The sequence below is a fragment of the Bombina bombina genome, chromosome 4, assembly GCF_027579735.1.
Source record: "Bombina bombina isolate aBomBom1 chromosome 4, aBomBom1.pri, whole genome shotgun sequence".
NCBI lineage: Eukaryota > Metazoa > Chordata > Amphibia > Anura > Bombinatoridae > Bombina > Bombina bombina.
The window spans coordinates 890,426,610-890,443,892 of NC_069502.1; the positions used below are offsets into that span (position 1 = coordinate 890,426,610).

General features: G+C 39.3%; 1 protein-coding gene across 1 annotated transcript in view; it reads left to right on the forward strand.

Moving 5' to 3' along the window:
* Positions 1-17,283, forward strand: part of ESR1 (estrogen receptor 1) — a 401,155-nt gene that overhangs the window by 327,893 nt on the left and 55,979 nt on the right. Inside the window, exon 5 of the mRNA XM_053709268.1 lies at positions 5,175-5,313. Coding sequence (XP_053565243.1) covers positions 5,175-5,313 — 139 coding nt within the window. The remainder of the gene's footprint in view (positions 1-5,174; positions 5,314-17,283) is intronic.

Below are 17,283 nucleotides of genomic sequence, written 5' to 3' on the forward strand. Positions count from 1 at the left end.
TTCTGGACAATTTCTTTCTTTTTTTGTTTTGTAATAATGTCAAATTGAAATGAGTAATGGAAAGTTGCAAGAAGGGGTAGAGTTAGACATCACTTGGCTCAAGAAAAAGGCTATGAATAAAGAATAAGCTGAATCTGAGCCAGCAGCCAAAAATGAGCAAGAAGGGCCGGCTCAAGATATTGTGCTGCCTGGGTCCGAGAATAAAATTACTTCCCTCCTAGTTGTAACATTACTGATCAGAATATCCACCTACTAGCCTGGCCGCTGACCTTACTAAGCCTGCCTACCTGCATGCAACCAATGCCTATGCACAATTGCGCAATAAGTGCGAAGGGTGCTAGGGATGAGATGTACTTGACCCATCTTGAATTCCCCCACAGAGACAGAGGACCTTTTACCTGCCGCAACTGCTCCTTCCCTTCGGACCACAACCCAACCAACTAACCCACCCAAAAACAGCCGCAATTACCACAACTGCATCCTCCTCAACACCCGCTCCATCCACAAGCACGCCCTCGATATCTGGAACCTGCTAGACTCCACCTCCCCAGACATTGCCTTCCTCACCGAGACCTGGCTAAACCCCACATCAGCACCAGACATTGCCACGGCAATACCTGAAGGCTACAAGATCTGCCACAAAGACCGCAGCAACCGACCTGTAGGAGGCATCGCCATCATCCACAAACACACCATCCAAGTCGAACCAGCTCCGATGACCACTCACCAGGCCTAGAACACCTACACTTCAAGATCCAGGTCAACCCCAACACCACCCTCCGCTGCACCCTCATCTACAGACCTCCCGGACCTCGTCCCGCCATCTGCGACTCCATCACCGACCACATCGCACCCCATGCCCTCGCCTCAACGAACTACATCCTCCTCAGTGACCTCAACTTCCATCTTGATAACCCCAATGGTCTCAACACCTCCACCTTCCTGGAAAACCTCAGAACCATCGGACTGAAACAACTCGTAAACTACCCAACCCATGCAGCCGGCCACACCCTCGACCCGATCTTCTCCTCAGGCAACCACATCTCAGTCAATAACATCACAAAACTCCTCTGGACTGACCACCACTGCATACACTTCTCCTTCAACAAACCCACCACCCACCTCCGACAGTACCACCCGCCCCGCAGAAACTGGAACAACATCACCCAAGATCAACTACACCGCACCCTAAACAAAACCTCCCATCCTACTTCCACAGATGCCAACTCCTCCGCCCACAACCTCCACCACTGGATTACAGACTGCTCCAACACCCTCGCCCCCCTCAAAAAACCGTCCAGCCGCCAAACCACCAACAAGGCCAGCTGGTTCACCCCGGCCCTTCAGGAATCCAAACGCCACTGCAGACAATTGGAAAGAGCCTGGATATCCAGCAAGACCCTTCTGGAAAAAGCTGTGTTTAAGGAAGCAATCACCACCTACCACCACCTCATAAAAACCACCAAAAAAACAGCCATCCAAGACAGAATCAACTCTAACGCACACAACAGCAAGGAGATGTTCTCAGTTATCAAGGAATTCTCTAAACCCAACAGCGACACCACCAACATCCCACCCTCCTAAGACCTCTGCAATACCCTCGCTGCCCACTTCCTCTGCAAGATCCTCAACATCTATAACAGTTTCACACCTCATAACTCAACCTCCACCACCCACTTCCCTACACCCAATGACACCCCTCCCAAATTTGCCCCCCCGCACCACACACGGACTATCTGGAGCCCCCTCACCACAGAGGACATCCTTAGAATCATGAAATCCATCCACTCTGGTGCACCCTCGGACCCATGCCCTCATCACATATTCAACAAAGCAAGTGACACCATCTCCCCTGAACTCTGCCGCACCATCAACTGCTCCATCAAAACCGGCACCTTCCCGGATGTCTGGAAGCACGCAGAACTGAAATCCCTGCTGAAGAAACCCTTGGCAGACCCCACAGACCCATCTCTCTACTCCCCTTCCCGGCCAAAGTCATAGAGAAGTCCATCAACTCCCAACTTATCAACCACATTGAGGCCAACCACACCCTGGACCACTCCCAATCCGGCTTCATAAGCAACCACAGCACTGAGACCGCCCTCCTCGCCGCCACAGACGACATCCGTGCCATGCTCGATCGAGGAGAAACTGCCGCCATCATCCTCCTAGACCTCTCAGCAGCCTTTGACACTGTCGACCACAACACTCTCCGCACCCGCCTACACAACGCCAGCATACGCAGCAAAGCCCTGGAATGGATCACCTCCTTCCTCACGGGCAGGACCCAGAAAGTCAGACTCCCTCCCTTCTGCTCCAAACCCCCACCAGTCAACTGTGGTGTACCGCAAGGCTCTTCGCTGAGCCCCACCCTCTTCAACATCTACATGGCCCCTCTCGCAGCCATCGTCTGACACCACAACCTCAACATCGTCTCCTATGTCGACGACACCCAGTTAATCATCTCACTCACCCGAGATCCCACCACCGCCAAAAAGAACATCCACAAGGGCCTGACAGCAGTCGCCGCCTGGATGAATGACAACCGGCTCAAACTGAACACAGACAAAACCGAAGTCCTCCTCCTCTGACCCAATAAAGCTGCATGGGATGACTACTGGTGCCCCACAGCCCTCGGTCACCCTCCAACCCCAACCGACCATGCACGAAATCTAGGCTTCATCCTGAACTCATCACTCTCCATGAACCGACAAATCAATGCCATCACCTCAACATGTTTCCACATCCTCCACCTGCTACAAAAAATCTTCAAGTGGACCCTTACCGAAACCAGGAAAACAGTCACCCACGCCCTTGTCAGCAGCCAGTTGGACTATGGCAACACACTCTACGCTGGCTCCACCATCAAACTCCAAAAGAGACTCCAACGTATCCAGAACGCCTCAGCCAGACTCATCCTCGACATCCCCCTCCAATGCCACATCACCGAACACCTAAGGAACCTTCACTGGCTCCCCATCAACAAGAGAATCACCTTCAAGCTCCTTACCCACTCGTTCAAGGCCCTACACAACATCGGACCCGAATACATAAACCACTGCGTAAATTTCTACAACCCCGCCAGACAACTACGATCGGCCGACCAAGCACTCGCAGTCATCCCCCACATCAGCAAAGCCACAGCGGGCGGAAGATCCTTCTCCCACATAGCAGCAAAGACATGGAACACCCGCCGGGTGCACCTCAGACAATCCACCTCCCTTATAAAGTTCAGAAAGGACCTCAAAACCTGGCTCTTCGACTGAACGCCCATCCCCTCCCCCCTTTCTTCCTATCTACCTTCCCTTAGCGCCTTGAGACCCTCACGGGTGATTAGTTTGCGCTCTATAAGTACCCAATAGAGATAGAGAGGACAGGAGGGGTCTGGTTTTGAGAGTCGCTGACTTGGTCCCATGGTTGAGCTGGCCTTGGGAGCAAGATAAGCTGCTTCTCTGTGACTCTAAGGGCCCAATGATCTAAAGGTCTCTGGGCTGGCGAGATTATTAAAGAATATGCACTTTCCTTAAACTGTAAACCCTGTTTTGCAGGGGGAACACAGAGCAGCTATAAATGTTGCACTCCATGTAATGAGGCTACAAGTGACTGAAGGGCTAGACCGGTTGCTAGGTGCCCAGTATTCAACCTGATAGTCTCGTGTTTTAGGAAGCTGTCCAGTAAAATCTTCACAACAAAAGTAGACACTTAAATGTTCAGTTTTTTAAAGTCCATCAGTGTTAAATGTAAGAGGCCTCCTATGACACAAAACATTACAAATATGGAGCAGATAAAAGTAAGAGTCAGTCAAGGGAGTCAAATCTCTAGTGTTTACATGTGTTACTGGCAACCAAATAAGTACAATTATTGTTAAATGTTACTGGCAGCCAAGGGGTAAAATAACTGCTTAGTTGGGAAATATATACATGGTAGGATCAAGAGTGGGGTCTAATGTAAATCTTTGGTGGGGCTGAAGTTTTATATATATGATTTGAATTAAAGAGAACATGGTTGAAAATATGTGGACATGTCTTTTTGAATAAAGTCCCTAGACTGCTGGCTGTATCTAATGAAATTATTATTATTATTATTACAGGGGAGTTTATTGGGTGTCTCTCAAGCTGTCATTATATTCTCTAAGCATTTTACATCTGCAGTCCCCCTGTTTTATCTCACCAGCTGTTTGCATATGAAGTTTGTTCAAAGTTCAAAATACACTTGCTTAACTGATAAATCTTTTTTATATATAAATTTTGTAGTATATAACAATATAAGAAATTTATGCCTAATCGTATCAGAGCATTTTAACTTTTAACATTGTTTTCAACTTTTTCTTTTTTTCTTCTAAAAGATTTTTTAAACATGTATTTCTCTATTTTTGTTTTTATTAAAAGCTCATGCACCTGTCCTGAAGAAACCAACATTTTTTTTTGTCCTACTTTGAAAGGAATGGTTCCCTCTCCCTCAGTAAAGCGTTGTCATTATCAGCCATGAAAGAAAGATGTACAAAACCAATACTGCAGAATTAGTTTTAATTTAATTTTAAACAGCTTTTACTGGACACAAAATTGAAACTTAAACTTTGATGAATAGAGCATGTAATTTTAAACAACTTTCTATATTACTTATTTTATCTAATTGGCTTACTTCTTTTTGCATCCTTTGTTAAAAAGAATAACTTGGTAGGCCATGGAGCAGCATTGCACTGATGGATCTAGCTGCTGATTGGTGGCTGCACATATTTGCCTCTTGTCATTGGCTAACCTGATGTGTTAAGTTAGCTCCAAGTAGGGCATTGCTGCTCCATCACGAAAGGATAGTAAGAGAATGAAGCACATTTGATAATAGAAGTAAAATGGAAAGTTGTTTAAAATTGTATGCTCTATCTGAATCATAAAAGAAAAATGTTGGGTTTCATCTCCCTTTAACTGTTTGATTACTTTAAGTTAGTTAAAATACTTAAAAAGTAGAGTTATTGCACAGTAAGCGTATCATAAAACCATGCATGACATTCTCAGTATTAATGTGAGTCTCCTTTAAAAAACATTTGGACATGCTGCTTTTCATATAAAAGATACCAAATGTTTGAGAAATAATGTCCCTTTAAGAGTCTGAGTGTAAATATAACAAATGAAAACAAACATCAGGAACTAATATTAAACTCTTGTGTTTTGTTTTAGGTTTTGTGGATTTAACACTCCATGATCAAGTACATTTGCTGGAATGTGCCTGGCTTGAGATTCTGATGGTGGGTTTAATATGGCGCTCTATGGAACACCCAGGAAAGCTTTCCTTCGCTCCTAATCTGCTTTTGGACAGGTTAGTACAACTGTTTTTTCTTTGTTTGTTTTTAATTATTTAAGCACTGTTTTGTAAATGAGCTTAAGTTTGTTTAAAAATCAATTATGTGATTGAAACAAAAATATGATGTGGTACCAAGCACATATAATTCTAACGTTTTTATTTAAAGGGACATTTTAGTGCACTCACAAATGGGTTAAACACATAGTTAAAGTACATCTTGAGAGTCGCTGCGCCAGAGCAGACATGGCTTACCAATCAGCAGTACAAGTTATGTAGCTGGGCTGTGCAAAAATTCTATGCTCTAATGAATTAGATAATGTCACTTTAGCAGTACCTTAAAACCACAATATTACTGGCTTTTTTACGTAGAGAGAGAACATCAACTATGGAATTAACTAGAAGTTGTTGTTTTTTAATTTCCATGTTTTTCCAAAAAACCTATATATGCTATCCAACAGAAGAATTATCAAATACAAACATCATTAAGCACATGCATAGCAACATCACAAAAACTATACCTCATATATCTAAAATATTTTTTAACACTGCTCATTTACATGAAAAGGGATATTCTAGTGTTAAAAAAAAAATGCTCTATTTCGGAAGAACACATGCTAGATTAGAATAGGGACGCAATCGACAGCGCAGGGCATGGGAACCTCACGCAAAGAATAATACACAATCTAGATGGTTTTAACCCCTTCACTACCGGGACTTTCAGAGAAAAACTTGCCCAAAATACCGGAGAATTTTTAGCATTTTTGCTATCACTCCATTTAAACAGAAATAGAGACTTGTTTTTTTTATTTACCTGTCAAAACTATATACAGTATATATATATATATATATTTTTTTTTTTTTTTTAAGTAGACAACCCAACCTAAGGTATTGATCTGGGCCCATTTTAGTATATTTCAAGCCACCATTTCACCGCCAAATGTGATCAAATAAAAAAAAAAAATTTTTTTTTTTTTTTTTACAAACATTGGGTTTCTAACTGCAATTATTTACATACTGCTTGTAAAGGGGTAATTAGGTAGGTTAAAAGATTAATGTTAGCTTTAATGTAGAGATTACTCTCCCATCTGACACTTCCCAACCCCTAATCCCTCCCAAACTGCTCTCTGCCCTCCTTCACCCCCCACTGGTCACCCTCATCTTAGGTACTGGCAGACAGTCTGCCAATATGAAAATTTAAGGCTTTTTTATATAAATAAAATATATATATACATATTTCTACATTTTCTGCAGTGTAGGATCCCCCTTACCCCAAACCTCCCTGACACCCCCCCCCCCCCAAACAGCTCTCTAAACCTCCCCCCACTACCTATTAGCCACCATCTTAGGTACTGGCAGCTGTCTGCCAGTACCTGTAAAATGTTTTTTGTTTTTTTAACTTTATTTTTATTTTTTTATTTTCTTAATTATTATTTTCTGTAGCGTAGTGTCCCCCCACATCCCATTTTCTGTAGTGTAGCTGCCTTATCCTCTCTGTCCCTTTCATTTTTTTTTCTGTAGCGTAGGGCGCTCCCACTCTCTTCCTCCTCTGCTGCTGAGCCGCCCACCCGCCTCCCGCCCACAGCTCCCGCCAGCACTAGCAGAAGATTGTTACAGACGGTGACACACACAGTGTCACCATCTGTAACGATAAGGCATCTGCCCTCATATGTAGCCAGAGCACCGATCCCGCTCCGGCTCCATATGCGGCAGATGCCTGGAGCTTCAGGAACTCCAGCTCTCAGCAGTGCTGGAGCTTCCTGAAGCTCAGACGAATATATACGTTGTGCGGTACGATAGCACAACATATATATGTCCATATGGGCGAAGGGGTTAAAGGAACACTAAAGCCAAAATTAAACTTTCATGATTCACATACAGCACACCATTTTAACAACTTTCCAGTTAACTTCCATTATCTTTCTGAGGCACCAGCTCCTATTAAACATATGCAAGAATTTACAGAATATCCGTATGTGCAAGTTTTGATTGGCTGATGGCTGTCACAAGATTGCAGTGGGAAGAAAAATGGAACTAACTGAAATTTGTCAGAAAAAAATCTACTAATCATTTCAAATGAAAACTAAGTGTGAAGTAACGAAAATAGATGATTTCCACAGAAAGCAGTGTAGTGTTATTTATATTGGATTTCATTTTTAAACCCTTAATGGCCACAACGTACCCTGTATGTCGCTGGTTTTTAAAGGTATTTCAGGCCATAATAGCACGGGTCTAACCGCAAGCGGCAGGACAGGGCTATTATGACCTCCCTCCCTCCTGCAGGCATCCTGGAATAGCATGGTTTGGCCGCTGGCAGCGAGACTGCAAAATAAAAAAAAACAATCCTTTAAGTGGTTGTTAAAGTATCTCCCTGTTCCCTGCAACTTCACTCTACAAGGGTTAGCGTGAAAAACCATGTCTGATCTGGCGAAGTTTAGAGAATCTTAGTGTGATGCACTTTCACAAGAAGAAAGCTTGCTCCAAAAAGAGCCAATTGCCGCTAGCAGCCACCTTCTTTCACATTCAGATACTAAAAACATACACAAATGCACATGTCTAATTACAGATTTGGATTAAATACAGTGTCCCTTTAAGATAGTTTATGCAGCAGTTATTATGGTGAAGGATATTATTTTTCAATGTTTTTTTTTCTCCCTAATAAGATAATAAAACATTTGCTCAAAACTGTGAACATACAACCTTCCAATTAAAATAAAAACCAGAAAGTACTGTGTGCATTACGCTGTATGTTTATGAAAAATGCATAACCAAATACTAATTTGTAAACATAGCTAATCTAAGAATGATTATTTTGATGTATTTTGTCTAAAATGATAAACCAACTAATGAGAGAATGCCAGATTCATAAATACATTACTACCTCCTCCCTGTATGTATTAATCATTCTTAAATAGTAAACAGAGTTGTTTTGCCAAATTCATTGTACGTTTGCAAACATAGAGAAAATATATCTTTCACAGTTCATTAAATTGTTGGTATTTAATGTATGAATTCTATTTTAAACTAAAATTATTTTTTAGCAAATTAATCATTTTTCTATGCTTAAATTAAAACTCCTAATCCTAAGCCTATTTTGTTGCTACACATCTCCATGAATGACAATATGAATTAGCTGTGCAGTGCACACCTATACTAGGTTTACGCAACTTGTTATTGGCTGCTCTAAAGAGAGCTGTGAAAAAACAGTATTTAAAGGGACAGTCTACTTGAAAATTGTAATTGTTTGAAAAGATAGATAATACCTATATTACCCATTCCCCAGTTTTGCATAACCAACACTGTTATATTAATACACTTTTTAGCTCTGTGATTACCCTGTATCAAAGCATCTGCAGACTGCCTCCTTATCTCAGTTCTTTTGCATTTTAGATATTTAGGGCTGACTCATAAATAACTCCACAGGAGTGAGCACAATGATATCAATATGACACATATGAACTAGCAGTGTCTAACTGTGAAAAACTGTCAAAATACACTGAGATAAGAGGCGGACTTCAAGGGCTTAGAAATTAGCATATGAGCCTACCTTGCAACAAACAATACCAAGAGAACAAAGCAAATTTGATGATAAAAGTAAATTGGAAAGTTGTTTAAAATTGCATGCCCTATCTGAATCATGTATAGCTTCTATAAAGTAAAATTAATCATTTTCTATATAATCTTACTTTATCTGAACCTCCTAATCTATAGTCACAAGCAGACTGTCCATATGACAATGTCTACATCTTAGATTTTACATATAGAGTATTTCTTGTAATACCTGCACTTTTACAACCAATCACATCATAGAACTATGACACATCAGAAGTTTGGAATGTGAAATTATTTCAGTATAAAGACATTTTTGGGAGGCAGTTGGGGTACATTTTAAAAATTAACCAGAGGTCTGACCTCTGTTTAATTTTTTGAGCACTAATTGCTACCGTGAGCTCGCTGTAGCAATAACCAGCCACTTGTAATGGCTGGGTATTTATCGTGAGACCGTAAACAGGCAAATTTGCCCTTTTATGGGCGTGCAATAAATTAGCACTCCACTTGTAATCTAGCCCGTTATCGGTTCTGTTATTGATCTAGCTTAAGTACATTTAGACTTTGGAAAAGGTCCATATGTCAGCTTTGATCTAGTGAATCAGTAATGATATCATACACTGGATAAATGTAATTTAAAAAACAAAGTTCCTGATTACTACATATACTAAGAAAAAATCATTTGAAATTACGGTAATTATATTGTAATGTGATTTTCTTTAGTAAAACATAGATACATTTAATCATTTCACATAACTTACTTCTCAATCTTTCTTTTAAATTTCTCTTTTTATGCTAGTACCATTTCTAAATTAAGAATTTGAAGTCTGTAACTTGACTGAAATGTACATTGAAATAGCTTCCAATAGAATGAGTACATGAATTAAAATTAAATTGCCTTAACCTTGCATGTCAGATACCAACCAATATGTCAGTATAACTTATTTTATCGCTAATAAAACTAAGAAAAAAATACTGCATTGTTTACTATGAAATATTTATAATTTTAAATTAAATTCATGGTAACATGTTCAATCTGGTAATAGTATTTTAAAGAGACTTTAATGAGTAAATATAATTAATAACCATAGTAATGAGATTATTCCCCACCTTCCATTAGTTATGGGTGCAGCCATGTTGAAATCTAGCTTTCACTACATTCCAGTGCTGACCTGTTTCCACATGTGCAGCAACTGTCCTTCAGATAACTCCTGTGTAACTTAGGTTCCAAATTGTGGCACCCATAATCAGAGAGTGGTACGTGAAATATATTTGGGCTACATTACAAGTGGCGCACTATTGTTAGCATGCAACACAATAAGCAATATCGAGACTGCGCTAACTAGCATGCTTATTACAAGATGAAAGTAAAAGGTTGTGCTTGAGCTTGAATAGCATCCCTGAAGACTTAGGGGCCAATTTATTAAAGTGTGAGCGGACGTGATACGATGTAGCGTATCATGTCCGCACCACATCGATACATGCCGACAGCATACGCTGTTGGCATTTATCATTGTACAAGCAGTTCTGGTGAACTGCTTGTGCAATGCTGTCACATGCAAATTTACGGCCAATCAGCCGCTAGCAGGGGGTGTCAATCAGACCGATCGTATAGGATCGGGCTGATTGATGTCCGCAGCCTCAGAGCAGGCGGACAAGTTATGGAGTAGCGGTCTTTAGACCCCTGCTTCATAACTGCTGTTTCTGACGAGCTTGATAATTCGGCCCCCTAATGTAAAGGGTAGGAGTTAAAAAAGTTGCACCAAACACAATATTAAATATAATAAAATAGAGTATAACACTCATACATACACTTTATGATAACAATATTATGTATAAATATTAATAAAAAAATATATAAGGGTTAAAAGGGATGTGGTACATTGCAAGGTATTTGACTGGGAAGTATATTGACTTTAAATATGTGAGTGTATATATATTTATATATATATAGCTGATCCAAATAGCTGATCTACCCACTTATTGGCAGCTACCTGGGTGCAAATATATAAATAATATTTCCAAATGAAATGCACTCACAGGACCTTTAGGGTGAAGAAATCCAAAGTTTTATTAACTTTTCGGAGATGTACAAATCCCCTTCATCAGAACAACTCAATAATGTGAAAAGTAAATCATTTATAGGGAAACAAACAACGTCAAAACATCGCAATATTATTGCAAGTGTTAATCCTCTTATACATCCCTAAACGAGTGTGTGTCTATAGTAAAATGTGAATCATAAATACCAAAGTGACTCACAAGTGCCTAGCTGAAAGCGGTTGCCATAGCAACCTCAGTAAACAAACAGAGAAAGCCCCCAAAAATATATCTATGTGTATTTATGTTTTTATATAGGTAAATATAGACATATACTGTATTTTTTTTACTTTGAACGCAATTAGCAAACAATCAGTTAGCACGTCACTTGTAATCTGGCTCTTAGTGTTTAGTGTCCCTTCAATGATTAAATAATTATTTTGCACTAGTTCCATACAATTCTCTAAGATGTATCTGATATGTGACTTACATCTATCATGACTTAAAAAGGGGGCAAAATCATGAACATTTTCTAAAATGTTTATTTTTTTAATATGTATTGTAAAAACATAATTTATGTAAGAACTTACCTGATAAATTAATTTCTTTCATATTGGCAAGAGTACATGAGCTAGTGATGTATGGGATATACAATCCTACCAGGAGGGGCAAAGTTTCCCAAACCTCAAAATGCCTATAAATACACCCCTCACCACACCCACAATTCAGTTTAACAAATAGCCAAGTAGTGGGGTGATAGAAAAAGGAGTAAAAAAAAACATATAAAAAGAGGAAATGGAAATATAATTGTGCTTTTATACAAAAAATCATAACCACCAGAAAAAGGGTGGGTCTCATGGACTCTTGCCAATATGAAATAAATGAATTTATCAGGTAAGTTCTTACATAAATTATGTTTACTTTCATGTAATTGGCAAGAGTCCATGAGCTAGTGACGTATGGGATAGAAATACCCTAGATGTGGAAGTCCACAGATGAGTCACTAGAAAGGTAGGGATTAAATAAAAACAGCCATAAAATTAAATCCACAAAAAAATAAGTTTCTCTCATAATTTGAAAGAAAAAAATCTTACAACTTTAGCAGAAGAATCAAACTGAAACAGCTGCCTGAAGAACTTTTCTACCAAAGACTGCTTCAGAAGAAGCAAATACATCAAAATAGTAAAATTTTGTAAATATATGCAAAGAAGACCAAGATGCTGCTTTGAAAATCTGATCAACTGAAGCTTCATCCTTAAAAGCCCAAGAAGTGGTGACTGATCTAGTAGAATGAGATGTAATTCTCTGAGATGGAGACTGTCCCATCTCCAAATAAGCCTTATTAATCAAAAGCTTTAACCAAGATGCCAAAGAAATGACAGAAGCGTTCTGACCTTTCCTAGAACCAGAGAAGACAACAAATAAACTAGAAGTCTTCCTGAAATCCTTAGTAGCTTCAACATAATATTTCAAAGCTCTTAAAACATCCAAAGAATGCAAAGATCTTTCAAGAGTATTCTTGGGATTAGGACACAAGGAAGGAACAAAAATTTCCCTACTATTGTTGTTAGAATTAGACATGTGCGATTCATTTCGGATCGATTCGGAAATTTGGCCGAATTTCTTAAATTCAGAGATTCGAATCGATTCGAATTTCCGAATTGAAATAGTGCCAAATCTACCGAATAAATCCGAATTAGTTCAGATTTATTCGGTAGATTCGGATGGCCATGGATTACACTAGTATTGTACAGTATATTAGGTTATATCACTCTGCTATGGGTAACACCTAATATACAGTACATAATACTAGTCTAATACACAGCACATCCCACCTAACACATACCAAAATTCCGAATTTCCAAACCGAATCAAATGTAATCCAGCCGAATTTATTCGAATCCGAATGAATCCGAAACGAATCCAAAACAAATTCATTCGAATTTTTCCAAATTCTAATCGATCCGAACCGAAATACGAAAATATCCGAATCGATCCAAACCGAAACTAAACAAATTTTTCGATCATGCACAAGTCTAGTTAGAATTCACAACCTTAGGAAGAAATTTAAACGAAGTCCACAAAACAGCCTTATCCTGATAAAAAATCAGAAAAGGAGACTCACAAGAGAGAGCAGACAATTTGGAAATTCTTCTAGCTGAAGAGATAGCCAAAAGAAACAACACTTTCCAAGAAAGTAGTTTAATATCCAAAGAATGCATAGGCTCAAAAGGAGGAGCCTGCAAAGTCTTCAAAACCAAATTAAGACTCCAAGGAGGAGAGATTGATTTAATAACAGGCATGATGCGAACCAAAGCCTGAACAAAACAGTAAATATCAGGAAGCTTAGTAATCTTTCTATGAAATAAAACAGAAAGAGCAGAGATTTGTCCCTTCAAAGTACTTGCAGACAAACCTTTATCCAAACCATCCTGAAGAAACTGTAAAATTCTAGGAATTCTAAAAGAATGCCAGGGGAATTTATGAGAAGAACACCATGAAATATAGGTCTTCTAAGCTCAATAATAAATCTTCCTTGAAACAGATTTACGAGCCTGTAGCATAGTATTAATCACTAAGTCAGAGAAACCTCTATGAGTAAGCACTAAGCGTTCAATTTCCATACCTTCAAATTTAACGATTTGAGATCCTAATGGAAAAATGGCCCTTGAGACAGAAGATCTGGTCTTAGAGGAAGTGGCCAAGGTTGGCAACTGGACATCCGGATATGATCCGCATACCAAAACCTGTGAGGCCACGCTGGTGCTATCAGAAACACATACAATTGTTCCATAATGATCTTGGAGATCACTCTTGGAAGAACTAGAGGCGGAAAGATATAATCAGGTTTGTAAAACCAAGGAACTGCTAAAGCATCCACCAGCTCTGCCTGAGGATCCCTGGACCTGAACAGATACCTGGGAAGTTTCTTGTTTAAATGAGAAGCCATCAGATCTATTTCTGGAAAACCCCACATCTGTACAATCTGACAAAATACATCTGGATGGAGAGACCACTCCCCCAGATGTAAAGTCTGACAGCTGAGATAATACTCTTCCCAATTGTCTACACCTGGGATATGCACTGCAGAAATTAGAAAAGAGCTGGACTCCGCCCAAGAAAGTATCCGAGATACTTTTTTCATAGCTAGGGGACTGTGAGTCCCACCCTGATGATTGACATATGCCACAGTTGTGATATTGTCCATCTGAAAACAAATGAATGGTTCTCTCTTTAACAGAGGCCAAACCTGAAGAGCCCTGAAAATAGCACGGAGTTCTAAAATATTGATTGGTAACCTCGCCTCTTGAGGTTTTCAAACTCCTTGTGCTGTCAGAGATCCCCAGACACCTCTCCAACCTGAAAGATTTGCATCTGTTGTGATCACAGTCAAGGTAGGATGAACAAAAGAGGCCCCCTGAATTAAACAATGATAGTCTAACCACCAAGTCAGAGAGAGTTGAATGTTGGGATTTAGCTATATAAATTGTGATATCCAAGTATACTCCCTGCACCATTGATTCAGCATACAAAGCTGCAGAGGTCTCATATGAAAAAGAGCAAAGGAGATCGTGTCTGATGCTGCAGTCATGAGACCTATAACTTCCATGCACATAGCCACTGAAGGGAATGATTGAGACTGAAGGTTTCGACAAGCTGAAACCAATTTCATTCATCTCTTGTTTGTTAAGGACAGAGTCATGGACACTGAATCTATCTGGAAACCTAAAAAGGTGACCCTTGTCTGAGGAATCAAGAAACTCTTTGGTAAATTCATCCTCCAACCATGTCTTTGAAGAAACAACACTAGTTGATTTGTGTGAGATTAAGCTAAATGTAGACTAGTACCAAAATATCGTCCAAATAAGGAAATATGCATCCTGTAAGTCTATCATGGACATATAATGACCTTGCTGAACAAAAGTCAGAAAAGTCCTTATAGTCTTGAAAGTTTCAAAAACTTCAGATCCAGAACTGGCCTGAATTAATTTTATTTCTTTGGGACAATGAAAAAAATTGAATAAAACCCCAGACCCTGTGCCTGAAATGGAACTGGTATGATTACCCCGGAAAGCTCTAAATCTGAAACACACTTCAGAAAAGCCTGAGCCTTCACCAAATTTGCTGGAACGAGAGAGAAAATCTTCTCACAGGAGGTCTTACTCTGAATCATATTCGATACCCTTGAGAGACAATACTCTGAATCCACTGATTTTGAACAGAATCTGCCCAAATGCCTTGGAATAATTTCAATCTGCCCCCCACCAGTTGAATTGGATCAAGGGCCGCACCTTCATGCAGACTTGGGGGCTGGCTTTGGTTTCTTAAAAGACTTGGATTTATTCCAACTTGAAAAAGGTTTCTAATTGGAACCAGAGTCTTTAGGGGAAGGATTGGTTTTCTGTTCCTTATTCTGTCGAAAAGAACAAAAACGATTGGAAGCTTTAGATTTACTTTTAGATCTTTTATCCTGAGGCAAAAAAACTCCCTTCCCCCCAGTGTTAGTTGAAATAATTGAATCCAACTGAGAACCAAATAAATTGCTACCTTGGAAAGAAAGAGATAATAATCTAGACTTAAATACAATGTCAACATTCCAAGATTTGAGCCATAAAGCTCTTCTAGCTAAAATAGCTAAAGACATAGATTTAACATCAATTTTGATGATATAAAAAATAGCATCACAGATAAAATGATTTGCATGTTGAAGCAAACGAACAATGCTAGACAAATCAAAATCTGTTTCCTGTTGCGCTAGACTATCCAACCAAAAGGTTAATGCAGCCGCAACATCAGCCATAGAAATGGCAGGCCTGAGAAGATAGCCAGAATATAAATTAGCTTTCCTTAGATAAGATTCAAGTTTCCTATCTAAAGGATCTTTAAAAGAAGTACTGTCTTCCATAGGAATAGTAGTATATTTGGCAAGAGTAGAAATAACCCCATCAACTTTGGGTTTTTTTTTCTTCCCATAACGCTAATCTAGCTGCTGGCAAAGGGTACAACCTTTTAAACTTAGAAGAAGGAATAAAAGAAGAACCAGGCTTAATCCATTCCTTAGCAATCACATCAAAAATAGCATCAGGAACTTGAAAAAACTCAGGAGTAACCACAGGAGGTTTATAAACAGAATTTAAACATTTACTAGTTTTGATATCAAGAGGACTAGACTCCTCAATATCCAAAGTAACCAACACTTCTTTTAACAAGGAACGGATATACACAATCTTGAAAAGATAGGTAGATTTGTCAGTGCCAATGTCTGAGGTAGGATCTTCTGAATCAGAGAGATCCTCATCAGAGGAGGATATTTCAGTATGTTGTTGGTCATTAGAAATTTCATCAACTTTATGAGAAGTTTTAAAAGACCTTTTACATTTATTAGAAGGCGGAATAGCAGACAAAGCCTTCTGTATTGCATCAGCAATATAATTTTTCATATCAACAGGGATATCATGTGCATTAGATGTTGAAGGAACAACAGAAACTGTACTAGTACAGATGGAAACGTTTTCTGCGTGCAAAAGCTTTTCATGACAACTGTTACATACTACAGCTGGAGATAAAATCTCAGCTAACTTACAACAGATACACTTAGCTTTTGTAGAACTGTGATCAGACAGCAGGGTTCCAACAGTTGCCTCTGAGACAGGATCAGTTTGAGACATCTTGCAAACTGTAAAAGAAAAAATAACATTAAAGCAACATTTACAATTTCCTTATATGGCCGTTTCAGGAATGGGAAAAATGCAAACAGCATAGCCCTCTGAGCATATAACAGGCAAGAGGCATATAGGAAGCGGGGTGAAAAATAAACTAACTTTAATGGCGCCACAAATGACGCACCGGGCAAAAGAAATTAAAAAACATTTTTGGCGCCAACAACATCTGTAAATTATGTAACTCGCGTCATAACAGACGCAACCTCGTGCAAGGAAACCTGGCGTCAACTAAGACGCCGGAAATGATGAACTTGCATCATCAAAGACAAAAAATTCTTGCGCCAAGAATGACGCAATAAATAACAGCATTTTGCCACCTCGCGAGCCTAATTTTGCCCACGAAATTAAAAAAAAACCAGTCAATTTGAAAAAAAGGACTATACCCCAGGTAAGAAAAATAACTTCCCAAACTGAAACTAACAGTCTGCAAAAAGAAAGTATACATAGACCTGACTCATGGCAAATATAAGTAAAATACATATATTTAAAACTTTATATTAATACATAAAGCACAAACCATATCTAAGAGTGTCTTAAATAATGAAAACATACTTACAGAAAGACACCCAACCACATATAGCAGATAGCCAAACCAGTACTGAAAAAGCATCAGCAGAGGTAATGGTATATAAGAGTATATCGTTGATCTGAAAAGGGAGGTAGGAGATGAATCCTT